Below are 13,914 nucleotides of genomic sequence, written 5' to 3' on the forward strand. Positions count from 1 at the left end.
GAATGGAAAGGTTTCCTCACTGTTAGTCAGGTGTTTTGTCAATGGTACAGTGATTTGTTTACATTCAGTGTTAAATATGTTTTAGTGAATCATGTGTGTTGAGGTTTTAAAAAATGTAAGACCAAAATAAAAATAGTGTGATTGCCAATCCTTTTCATCACAGGTTCTTGTGTAGAGAAATAACTAGAAGATTGATGGGCAATAGCAATCCTGCTACAAAGCATTTGCCCATAGTTCTCCCATTTATCTTTCAAGAGCCTTAGTTTCCATATTTGTTGTTGCAAGGTTGACCTTAGGCTGATTTAAGGAGGTAGACCTAGGGTAAGGGAAACAACTTTTGAAATCAATGATATGTATGTATCATATTCAATTTCACTAAAGTCTATCAAGCTTTCATTTGAAACAGACTGAAATCAAGCCAAATTACTTTGATGCTTATATGAGGTAGATGTAAAATGCTGAATACAAACATTCTTATGATTTTTTAAGAGTTCTGTCCCTTAGCCTAGGTCTACCTCCTTAATGTTTTGGTAGTATTAAAGAGGGCTGGACTTCGTTCAAGTGCGTGTGAAACCTTCAACTCATTGTTTATAATAATAGTGTTGTTTAATGCATGTTCACATGTTCACAGCTCTGGTCCATTATATCTGCAATATATGTGAAAGTACCTTGATAGTCAAAGGTGCCTTTCATTACCAAACTTCCACCTGAAAATGTTTATGGTTACAAAGAATTTCAAAAAAAAAAATTGTTTACTTTCTCTGAATGTGAATTGGAAAATTTTCAGTAATTAAATATAACTTCAGATGGATAATTTTTGTTGAACATAAGACTCATCCTTCCTTTTGATCTAGAATATAATGTATATTGTTCTTGATAAAATATTGTTGCCTATAATGTTATCATACTTGTCAGGAATCAGGAAATAGAGAAGCACAGATGCTTTCTACTTAAGTATTAAGTGTCAGTCTTTGTAAGAATCAGGCAGTGAGTGAAATATGGAATGGAAACACACCATTCTTCAAGTTTAATTTGACTATTTGAACTATCAGAATCAAGGAAAAAAGACAGGATTCTCCATATAATTTTGGTAAATGCACTGAAAATGAACATTTCAAGAGCAGATAACTCAGTCAAAAATCTCATTTTCTGACATTCTGATAAAAAATTTCTTAGCAAATTTAGTGTTACAGAGATCAAGTGCAGAGAAAGCATCCTGGAGTGACATTATAATATCAGATCGGTGGATTTCTGATTTTTTTCCCGTTTTGCCAGATTCTTAAAAAACTTGCACTTCATAGACAAATTACATCCTTATTCAAAATATTTTAAAAAAGAGCAAGGTGTATGGTAGGTAAGTAGTTAAAATATTTTTTAAAGGTAAATTTTGTTGTTGGAGTAGTGAGATATTAGAGTTTAATCTGGGGACATTATACAGGTTAATTCTAGGTGACTGCATTTAAGCCTGCATTCCTAATTCATCCAGGAATTCATAACCCAGTTACTGGATAAACTACATGTATTTGGTAAAATATAATCTCCTGTAACTGCATGATATCCTGGATACCTTAACTTTATCTGTTTTGTTAATAATGAATACATGTACAAAAACATGTACCAAAACATAGCTTTTGCCAAACATGTCCCTAAGGATTTACGGTACCTGTATACTGTTTGTCTGTCTATCTGTTCACACCCCACAGTAAATAAAAGAATACTTTTAGGGATTTTTTAAAACATTTTTTCCTTATGTTTATAAGAAACTGTGTTTCAATTTTTATTGTTTTTGTAGTCCTCACTATAAGCAGAAGGTATATGATTAGTGGGCTCTTACGATAGTTGTCTCAGTTTATTCTTTCATTCAAAAATGACTGTTTGTGTTCAAACTTTGTTGCTTTTCAAACATATATTATTTTATGATGTATTGATGGTAGATATGACTTTCTGTTCACTAGGTATGATGACTTAAAACTTTGATATATGTATTATGTGATTCCCCATTGAAAATTTGCAAGTCTGTCAGCCTGTCTGTCTGTCTGTCTGAACAATTTCTAGATGATAACTTTTGAAGATATCGAAGAAGTTTTTTTCAAACTTTGTATAGTATATGGGGCAACTATTTCCCTGAACCTGTGTATAATGTTGTTATGGGGCTAGCTGCAGCCTGCCCTGTGGTGTAAGGGTTTTCATTGAAGACCAATTGGTTGCCTTTAGCTGACATTTTTCATCCAGGTGGGATTGTAGTCTCTTTGACATGTTCACCATATCCATTCTCATATTATTAAGTATCAACAAAATGCAGATAGATTTAGATTTGGCACTTCCATTTGATCAGATTATTTACACAACCGTTAATGCCATTTTAAGTTGTTTTTACCCCAAAATATTTTTCACATCATATCATTTAATGTCCCATTAAATGTCCAATTTTTTTTTGACATTGTTCTTATGTGAACCTCATGTACTAAATTTGTTCCCTTACATCTCTGGGTTAATTTATATGACAATACAAACTCCTGTTGGGAAAATGTGCCCTTGTAGGGAAATGGAAATTAGGACAGTGAAACCTGAATTTTGAGTAAACCAGGAATCTTTCTATACTGAATTTTGAGTAAACTAGGTACCTGTCTATTCTGAATTTTGAGTAAACCAGGAACCTGTCTATACTGAATTTTGAGTGAACCAGTAACCTGTCTAAACCAGACATTCATATCAATTTGAATGCATTGAAATAAATGTGTGTAAACCAAAAAAACCTGTCTTAATCAAACACTCTATTTCCCTCCCAAAGTGATTTGGTTTAAACAGGTTTCACTATATCGCTGATCATTGTGATACAGTTAAGATAGTTCATGATTGCTGTAGGGTAGTTTTACCAAATATAAACAGATTGGTCTGTAGATTAAAGCAAATTATTTAAGGATGACTTTAAAAATTGGAGATTTATTTATGGTGAGCTCCAGGACTTAAAATTGCAGGAAGGGCAAAAATAATATTGAGGAATGATTTTTTTAGGGAAGTCCTAAATTGTTTCGGAATGTAATTATAGAGTAATCAAGATGTCATGGAAACCAATCATATTAAATATTTGTCATCCCCCTTTTTTTATGGGGCCCACTCTGCCTGTCTTTGTAAATATTTTAATTAGATTGTAAAGTAAATATACAGATGCTGTTCTCTAACCTTACAAAAGCCTGTCATATTATAAGTTTAATATGAAAATAATTGATTTATGAAAATTTGATTAATATTATGAGAGATACTACAAATCCTACAGTGTTGGCAGAAATAGTATAGAAGTGATCATAGGCCACACCACCAGGAGCGGATTCAGGCAGGGGCGTTGTGCTCTCGTGCATCCCTCTAAAATTTGTAAAGCATGGGTTGTCTGGGGTAGATTTAGGCGGTTTTAGATTGAACCTTTAATTTATCGCTAGTTTTACCACAAAATATATCTACATTGCACATACCCTAGAAGAAAACTTAACTGAAATCGTGGATCCTGACCACAATAGCTGCAGTCAAGAATTAGGAAAATTTGAAGATGAATATGAGTAAGGAAATTTTCTGTTGATAAAAAAATATTTGAAAGAGTTAATGTAACTATTAAAATCTAATGCATACACATAAAAAACAATAAGGAACAAAAATGTGAAAAAAGGCAAATATGAAAATTTGAATTATGGCAATGAAGTGGGTAATTGATTTTGGTACAAATATATGAGTATCAGCTAAGTAATTTAATGAATAAGTTCTTTGTAAAAAGATCGCAGAAAGGATCTTCTGAAGAGGTATATAGAGAGCTAATAATGATAGTTACATAATGCTGTGGTTAATAGTATGCTTTATCTGATCTGTGTCAGTTTATTTGTAGAAAGAACATCCTCCTTTCTTTATTTATAATAGAAAGTAGTTGTCTTGGAAAAAGATGATTTGTTTATGCTGAAGCCATAATGATCAAGTTTTGGTGCACCAATAGGGTTTCTATATAAGTTGAAGGTTTGAAGAGACTGTCCATTTAGAAACCAGGCAGTTTCTATGATAAGGATGGCACATGTTAAATTTTATCCCATGGAATTTTGTTGCAATGTAATATTATATCATATATACTTTTGTCCAATAGTACAATGATTTTTTAAAATCGACAATGGATAGCTCAGAAAATGATTTTACAGTTCCCTAAGAAAGCAACCAAATTGTGCACAAAATGAAAGAGTTACCTCCCTTTTTCAATGAATTTCAATGCTTTCTGTGTATTTTATTACTTTTGTTTATTAACTGTTGCTGTTAATCAAAAATTAACATTTAATTTTGAGAAAGAATGTATTTGCGATATGAAATACCATAGATGGCAAATTTTTAAGAAGGATATTTGTCTTGTGCCAATCACTCCCTGGTTTTTGTGTGGACGGCCTCTTAAGAGAACTTGTTTTACATTACAGTCATTCCTACAATGAACTGTTCTTCAGTTGCCTTTAGTTGTTCTCTCAACATGAATAAAAATGGCATCAGGTCTTTGGATTACTTTTTTGAAAGGTGTTTTTTTTGTTTTGTTTTGTTTTTTCTTTATTGGTTCTGTAATCTTGATTTTTTATCAAACTATACTTGAAATTACTATTATGTCTTGCTCCACACATTGATATTTTTCACATCCAATCTTAATTACCTCTGTAGTCCTGAATGTGTCGCTTTTCTGTAGTCCTGAATGTGTCGCTATTCTGTAGTCCTGAATGTGTCGCTATTCTGATTCATAACTGATGTCTTAATTACCTCTGTAGTCCTGAATGTGTCGCTATTCTGATTCATAACTGATGTCTTAATTACCTCTGTAGTCCTGAATGTGTCGCTATTCTGATTTATAACTGGTGTATTAATTCTCCCTCTGTAGTCCTGAATGTGTCGCTATTCTGATTTAAAACTGGTATATTAATTACCTCTGTAGTCCTGAATGTGTCGCTATTCTGATTCATAACTGGTGTCTTAATTACCTCTGTAGTCCTGAATGTGTCGCTATTCTGATTTATAACTGGTGTCTTAATTACCTCTGTAGTCCTGAATGTGTCGCTATTCTGATTCATAACTGGTGTATTAATTCTCCCTCTGTAGTCCTGAATGTGTCGCTATTCTGATTCATAACTGGTGTATTAATTCTCCCTCTGTAGTCCTGAATGTGTCGCTATTCTGATTCATAACTGGTGTATTAATTCTCCCTCTGTAGTCCTGAATGTGTCGCTATTCTGATTTATAACTGGTGTCTTAATTACCTCTGTAGTCCTGAATGTGTTGCTATTCTGATTTATAACTGGTGTATTAATTCTCCCTCTGTAGTCCTGAATGTGTCGCTATTCTGATTCGTAACTGGTGTATTAATTCTCCCTGTGTAGTCCTGAATGTTTCGCTATTCTGATTCGTAACTGGTGTATTAATTCTCCCTCTGTAGTCCTGAATGTGTCGCTATTCTGATTCATAACTGGTGTATTAATTCTCCCTCTGTAGTCCTGAATGTGTCGCTATTCTGATTCATAACTGGTGTATTAATTCTCCCTGTGTAGTCCTGAATGTGTCGCTATTCTGATTTATAACTGGTGTATTAATTCTCCCTCTGTAGTCCTGAATGTGTCGCTATTCTGATTTATAACTGGTGTATTAATTCTCTGTTTGTTATTATACATCCCTTCAAGCAAAGTTTAGGGGTTTTATAGAAATCACATTTTTGTCAGTGTCTGTATGTCTGTCTCTCCACATATATTGTAAGCCCAACTCCTCCTGAACTGCTGAATGGATTTCGATGACATGTTATGGGAAGGTTTGATATAATGTTCATGGGGACAAATTATTGCCCAATGTTGCCAAAGGGAGATAATCTTATTTAAAAGGTCTTTGAGGCAGGTACAATTATCCGTTTGTGAGCTTGTTAACAATATTTCTTGTTTAACATTTAATCATCACAAACCAATATGACCTAATTGACAAAGACCCCTGTTTTTGACACCATGGCATAAACGGAAAAAATTTCTATTGCGATGGAAAATTCATTTGTCAGACCTTAACATTTCTCTTGCAACATTATGAAATTGAGTTATTGCCCTTTAAATAGTACAAAGATAATTAATTTTTCTTAATCAACCATAAAACTTCAAGATATATTGTATACCTGTTTTGCATTTTAAATATGAACTTGTCACAACTTTTGTGATGCTGAAGTCTACCTTAGTGCAGAAAGAATAAAGTCAACGAACTTGAAGGAAGGTACAAATATACCTAGTAGACATAAATATCTACATGGCTAATAAAGTGGACAAAGAAAAACAATGTCTAAATTATTGATATAAATATTTGTCAGTTTTTGATAAAACTGTCGTTAGTTTCAGTAAAAATTCTATTGATGGGCATTTGACAGGAGAGTTTTTGCCATATTTTTTATATATTTTCCAGATTAAAGTAGCTCTCCAGCTAAGAATCATGCAAAATGTGATTCATGGGTAAAAAGCCTACATATTTTTATTTTTGATATTTTGTTTGAAATGTCATCGTAAACAGAAAGTAACATGCAGTTTTTTATACAGCCCATGTTCATAGGAGATAAAAATTATATAGAATGCACTGCTTTAAAAATTAAGGGAGATAACTCCGTAAATGACACTCAAATACAATAGAATCTATTGGTTTTTCTATGTTGATTATCTCCTGAGAACAGGCAGATATGAATGAATAATTACACATTTCACAATATAGACCCATAAGACAACTTAATTACAAAAATAAAAATATGTAGCCTAGTATGGGGTGTATCACATTTTTCAGATTTTGCATGATTCTTACAAAGACTACTACTTAAATGATATTTTGATGATTCAAGACTGAGAACTATAAGTTTGCTACTCTGGTAAATTTGATTTTGTAAATTTGAATTTAACTCCGACAAACTGGTATTTTTTGTAAGTTTACATTTATATTATTTTATTAGTTAATTTTTTGCCAAACCGCAAATTTGACATTCATTGTATGATGGATTTGTCAATAATGCAAAATTTAGTACCCATGAACAAAGTTCTTTCACATTATTTTAAATGCAAGATCCAGATTTCTTAATTAGGCATATATTATAGGAAAGGTGTGCTGGGTGTAAACTCAGAACCCGCCACACCCCAATGAAAAAAAAAAATTGTTTTTTTTTTTAGGGCAGAAATGGATTTTTCACAAGTTCTACCTAGAACTGTCAACCCTTAACTAAGGATGAAATGATTCATTATGATATCAATGTATCACAATAAGGTTTCAATACAATACATTACAGATCAAAATACAACTTTTTTTCAAGCAATTGATGAAATGACGATGCAAATAGTAAAGTAGGACATGTCTTGTGAGAAAAAATCCTTTAATCTTTGTTGAGATCAAAGTTAAGAGTCCCTAAGAATGAAACCTGGCTTTAACACAATTCATCATTTTTAAATCTGTTGAATATTTTTTATTCCAAATTGAAGAAAATTTATGGACAAAATGCTGTCGTGAATCGTATCGAAGTCTATTTTCCCTTTTAAAGTTTCTGAACTTTTCTCTTCATGCTCAAGAAAAAGTGTACCGGTAATTTCAGATAAAAAAGGATACCAGATTTAATATCCGAATCGTTTGTTAATTCATTTGAGTATATGTCAGTTTAAATATATTTTAAAGGTAATGAAATATTTAATATCTATATAGCACATTGAAGAAATCGACTCAATAAAATTTTGATGTAAAATTTCTTTACAAGAAAAAATGAATTATGAATCAGAGACATTAAATAATTTGAAGGTGTAGATATTTTAAAGGATGTTTATTGATATATTCAAAAGGGGGGGGCGTTATTAAAGGAAAGTGTACACCTGCATTTGTTGACAATTGCTAGGGTGCATTGACCCAGGGAAAGATTTCATGCCTAGATTATTTGCAAAATACTCAATACTCAATCAGATAAAATTTTCTAGATGGAAATTATAGAAATCATTGATAGGATAGTTTTATGTCACTTTTAAAAAGATTTAAGGTTTCATTTTGTACTAATTTTTGGAAAGAGGGTTTTTTGTTTTGTTTTTTTTTTCCTAAATTATGTTGTTTGTCATCAGTGAAGTTTACTTGGACAGCCTATTGATTATCAGAGAAGACTTCATGAGTTATTACATCGGACATTGATGTTTGCACCTCTGTTGAATTGGATTTATATATTTTTACGAATACATAGCACACTTTATGTAATAACAAATGGCCTATTTTTTAGGAGGATTACTGTTCACATTGATTTTGATATTTTCACTTAGTACTGACATATATTTCCTTATCAAGTGCAGAGATTGTTTGTGAAGTTTATGTTGTCAGATATGGAGGTCCAGTGTATTGGATTAAAGTTCAGGATATATATATCATTTGGGATATATGACTGTTTCAAAGTTGACAGTTGTTAAATCTCCTAATAGCATATGATTGTGCTGGTTTGTTTGGATTTTCGTTTCACTCTTAGCAATCTTTCATTGTGTACAAGAAAATATAGTAAATATTCAATCTGAAAAGTGATAATTTTTTAGTTATTGAATCTGGTGGTAATTTATAAATAAAGCACATTCAGATGAAAATATGAAGTGCTAATTTAGAGAACATCATTAACTTGAAAATGATCAATACACTGAGGGTCCTGCATTGTTTTTTGAAAAGTCAATTGTATTCATGATGTTGTGGTAATTGTTCTGTGATGGACCATTTTAATTACACAAAGCCCACTGACAATGAAAAAAAACACAGTATAAACTACTGTACAAATGGGCTATATTTAAAATGGAGGATTTTTTAAAAAGACTCAAGTTTATGGGTTAAATGGAAGTGAACAAAAAATAAACTGAGCTTCTGGTGTAATATGCATATACATTTCAGTGACATAAGAATGTGATTAAAATAGAAACCATTCTGTAAAAAACAATTCATAATTATGTTCTATACAACCTGCAGTCTCTGTGTGACATTTAGGCTGATTCTATCCTTTTTTGAAAACTAGTAATAACAATACAGATGATGAAAAGAGTTTTTAAAGGGCATGGTAGGAAGTATAGAAGCCATGGTGATCTAAATGGTAATGTTATTAGCAAATGATAGATGAAAATGCTAATTTTATCTCTTGTTCTTTAATGTAGTCATTTTTCATATTTTCGAAATGCAATCCATTTAAGCAAGATTTTCAAAGGGACATAACCCACCAACACCAGTCAACCTTGTTGGCAGTCTCTTTGGGGAAAGGAAGAACAGTAAACATTTTTCTTTGGAACTTTCAATTATTTACACTTTGGTGAGTAGCTGAATGGTTTGAAATTATTTTTTAAAAGTAACCAAGTACCTACTGCAGCTACAATAAATAAGATATTTGAATTTGAAGTCTCCTGCTGTCCATTGCTCCAATCGGACAGTAAACCAGTCTGTCAGGTGGGAAGGTTACTTCACTTTCCTCAAAACTTTAAAATACAAAGTCAAAGTTGGGAATATGAAAAAAAGTCTGTTTTCAATATATTTTGGTTTCCCTTTGTACTTTAGTTTTTTATGTACCTTCACATTTATTTCCATGAGTGCATTTTCAATTACAGTTTTTACTCTACTTAGGATTTAAATGCTGGAATCAGGTTGTGGGAGAATCGTGGTAGGAAAAAACAAACAAGTGCCATGAAATCGTTTTCAAAATGTTATCTGAAAGGTAGAAATGACATTCATTTCTTTCAGTGTCAATACTTATATGAAATGCATTGCAATTTCATCAAAAGGAGATAACTGGATTATCCTCTATCATTCTACTGTAGATTTTGAACTCCCTTTTTTGCATCCTCTGACACTTCTAAGACAAACGATCTGTCAGCTCATCTTAAATAAATAATAAACTATGTGCAAACAATTGTCAATTGTATGTTTTTATGATCAGAATTTATTATAGTTCAATTTTGCTTGATTTTTACAAATTCCAGCACTTAATGACATTCACTAATGAATTTTGACCTAATTTGGTGTAGACTAATTCTTTAACTTTAGAAGTTTATTTATTTGCAAGGTCTACATGTAGGTCACAAACCTATGGTGAAAAGGTTTGTTTTGTTTTTGTTTTTGTTTTTGTGGTGATGAAGATGTTATCATTTCAAGATGGGTCACTGGTAGTGCCATAACCAGGGAGTTGGTGGGGATACATTGACCACCCTTAGAGTAATAAAATACATTTCTATTTAAAACTGGAAAAGGGAGCACAAAATATTTCAAGCACTATTGAAATCCAAAACATTTTGTCCAAATGAAGCCCCTCTTATTCCTTTTACAATAATTTTGTAAAATAGAATAAGGGGCTTAGGGAGTACCAAAACTTACAACCATAATGATATTCTCTCTTTATAACAGATTAACCTTTCAAAATTTTAATTTGGATCACCCCAGATTGGCTGTGTGATCTATTTTAACTTACAACCATCACCAGTGTTAACTGTTAAGTAATCTTAATATTGATGGTGTTGAAATTTTATCATAATCATCTGCTTTGAACAGTGATAGGTTCTTTTGAAAAACAGACAATTATCTGTACTTGTATGTCATCTCCCATGGGGTGTTTTGTAATACATGTATTATATCCTTGTTCAGATCTGCAATACATGTATAATTAGTATTGAGTACATGTATTCAATCCTGTAACTTTAAATGTTGATTTGAATAAGCAATTTATATAGCTAAATTTTTTGGTAAGAAAATGAGGTGTCTGATGATTTTTAATTGGTTTGTATCGCTCATTTTTATTGTCTGTTTTAAAAAAAAAGTTATGGATTTTTTTATACGGTCATAGCTGTTCCAGGTAGTTACTTTGATGGTAGATTATTGTGACAATGTGTGATGCAGTCAAGTTTTGTGAAATTACTAAACCCTATTCATTTAAGTACATGTATCTTTTATATTTCTTTTCAAGGATTTGAGAAGGAGGATAATACAGAACCTGTTGAAGATTTTCATTGGGATCAGGGTGAAATTGGATCATGGCATAAAGAAGATGGTAACCATGGTAATGAAGCAAGTCATGTGACAGATTCAACCAGTAGTGAAGTTCCATCACCAGTGCACCAGGAAAAGCAACCAAATGATGAAATTTTAACAGAATGGGACAGCCAGTTTGATTTTTGTTTGAAAGATAGCCCACAAAGTTCACCTGTGAAATCAAAAAGTAAAAAAGAGGGAAATCAGAAGTCACCAAAAGTGAGGGTGAAGGACGTGTTTTTTAAAGGAAAAGATTTTGTAAAATCTAAGGTGAATAGTTGTAAGGAGAAGTTTAGCAGGAACTCTATGAAGGAGAGTAAAAAGAAAGCAAAACATTCTACTGCTGAAAATGATAGAAAAAATGGGGAGGAGTGTAGTGTCTCTGAAAGGGGAGATAATTCTACTGGATTCAAAAAGGGAGATAATTCAGGACAAAATGGAGGCCAATCTGAGCCAAAGTCTCTGGTTATGACATCTGAGAAAGGAGGAGTAATTGTGTCACAACAGAATGGACACAGTAACAATAATTCTGGTAGTGACTACATGACACTTCCTGAAGCCTACACCAGCTATGATTGTAAGTAAATAGTCACATATCTACTGTTGCTTGTGCCCCATGGGTGACTGGGTGTCACATAGAATGGGGATGAAGCAGAACTTGTCTTGTGGCAGTTGCAGTTCTGCTTTTTCTTTTTTTCCCCATTCCATCCTCTTTTTAAACTTCTTGTCATCCTGATGAAGCATGAAATATTTGTGGCTGGACCTTAAGCAGACAACAGTTATCAATTAATTAATAAACAGCTATTTGTTCAATCAGGGCCTAATCTGTAGGAAGAAATGGACAACAACTTCTCTTGTTTGAGCTCACCTCTCCCATTTGTTTTTAACAGGGAGATGTTTTTGTAATAGATTAAATGTCAATATTGTTATTATTCAAACAGAATTTACTAAAACTTATTCAAGTCATTGATGTCTAGATTAGGCCCTGTGTTCAGTTAGGCTTACATGCATTCTATTTTTAAAGAAATTATGTTTTGTAGAGTATGGTTTTCATAATTTGAACTGATCACAAATTAAAATATGAAACATAATTTCAGTTAGAATCTTTGGTACTTTTACTGTCCAGCTTAAGAAATCCATAAACTTAAAAATCCAACGAACTTTGAAAATTTAGACAAACCATGTACTTGATTTCCATTGATAAAATTACTTTAACAGTAATACTGACATCATTACCCAGGTTGTAAAGAATCACCATTGTAATAGTGACATCATTACGCACGTTGTAAAGAATCACCATTGTAACAGTGACATCATTACCCATGTTGTAAAGAATCATCATGGTGATAGTGACATCATTAGAATAGTTCTAAGTTCCTCATTCAGTATTAAATACCACTGTACATGAATACTGTAAAACGGGAAATTTTGAAGTCGTCTTTTTCTTGTGACTTCTGTGATAAATCTGCTTTTCCACAGTTTTCAATTAGTGATTTTTCCTAGAATTATAGTAAAATAAATAATAGGTCCTGGAAAAAAAATTCATGTCAATTTTATTTTTGAAATACAGCTTTTGCTGCTAAAATTGCAAAAATGAAACTGCTGCTAAAATTTCTAGGCTTAAATTACTTAGATTAAACCATTGTACACATGTATGTATGTTTTAAGGTGTTAAAGCACAGAATAGGGAGTCAGAAGATGCTAATGGCAATCCATCAGTTAAACAGAGAGAAACATTACATAATGGCAATGGTAAACAATCAGAAGAAGAGACAAACAAGTCCATGGATGACCCAGAAAACAAACAAAAAGTTCCATTTATGTTTGTTGAAGAGGAAGACATTTTAGGGTTCAAAGATCAACCTGTACCACAAGATCAAGGTCAAGTGAAGGTTGTACTTGAGGAGGCAGAAAACAAAGCTTTGTATGTTTTATTATTATGCTTAAAATTTGATATAATATAAAGTATATTGAAACACAGTAAAAAAAAATGAGAAATTTCCATTAAAGATTTCTCAGATTTTGACGCTGTTCATTCAACTTCCTTATTTAAGTAAAGAGTGATACTGGCTCTTGGCTATGTAACTAAAATATTCATTGAAAATTAGCAGAAAAAGATATGCACTGGAATACCTCAAGATAAATATACTCTGGATGAAAAATAAAATTGAAGCAATGCATTTGGAGTTATCTTTCTTACTTCAGTTTTTAATGTTTTGTAGACTGTTAAAACTTATTTGGATTATTTGTGTCTCTGTTCATTGTAAAGCAAAATTTTTCATTTTTTGCTGTCTAATTTATGTTTTTATAGAGAATTGATTATAAAAAAAAATTAAATTGTAATTTTTTAAATAGTAAAAACCTATGGTAAAATATACATTCTACTCTAAACAGTAAAATTTTCACAGCCTTTTAATTTTGCAATTTTTAACAGTGAGACCTGAAACCTTAAAACTAGGAAGCTAAGTTGTGAATATTTTCTGTGAAGAGTGCTATGATACAATTTTTGTTACGATTGCAATTAAGAAAATTGTGCCAAACTGCGTCATTCTCAGAAATCACAAAATGAAAGACTGCTTTAAAATTTCTCATTTTACGGTGGTTAACCAGCCAATTGAGATACTTTCTGTCAATCACACCTTACTTTATGACATGGTTGTATAGTCATACATATCTGTACTAAACATCTGTGGAGTTAAAATAATTTGTTCACTTAATGCAGATGGCCAGTTTTTACAGGTTCTGAGGGCATTAAATAAGGGTAACAACAAACTAACTGTACACTTATCTGATCCATTATCTAGTCATGTTCAAAATAAATCTGGCGAACTAAATATTACACCACCATAGCAGCTGGTACCGTAATGGTCCTGACTAGGTACAGACATTTCA

General features: G+C 32.0%; 1 protein-coding gene across 4 annotated transcripts in view; it reads left to right on the top strand.

Moving 5' to 3' along the window:
• LOC148599676 (uncharacterized) overlaps nucleotides 1-13,914 on the top strand; it is an 89,917-nt gene that overhangs the window by 25,397 nt on the left and 50,606 nt on the right. For 3 of the 4 annotated variants that reach the window (XM_088557989.1, XM_088557991.1, XM_088557992.1), the window contains 2 exons: nucleotides 10,958-11,599; nucleotides 12,691-12,946. In XM_088557989.1, the coding sequence (XP_088414115.1) occupies nucleotides 10,958-11,599; nucleotides 12,691-12,946 (898 nt within the window). Of the gene's footprint in view, nucleotides 1-8,797; nucleotides 9,104-10,957; nucleotides 11,600-12,690; nucleotides 12,947-13,914 lie in introns of those variants that run through there. The other variant, XM_088557990.1, reaches the window with a different exon arrangement.

Source organism: Perna viridis, chromosome 13 (assembly GCF_037379345.1).
Source record: "Perna viridis isolate PV_CMFRI_1.1 ecotype Kerala chromosome 13, ASM3737934v1, whole genome shotgun sequence".
NCBI lineage: Eukaryota > Metazoa > Mollusca > Bivalvia > Mytilida > Mytilidae > Perna > Perna viridis.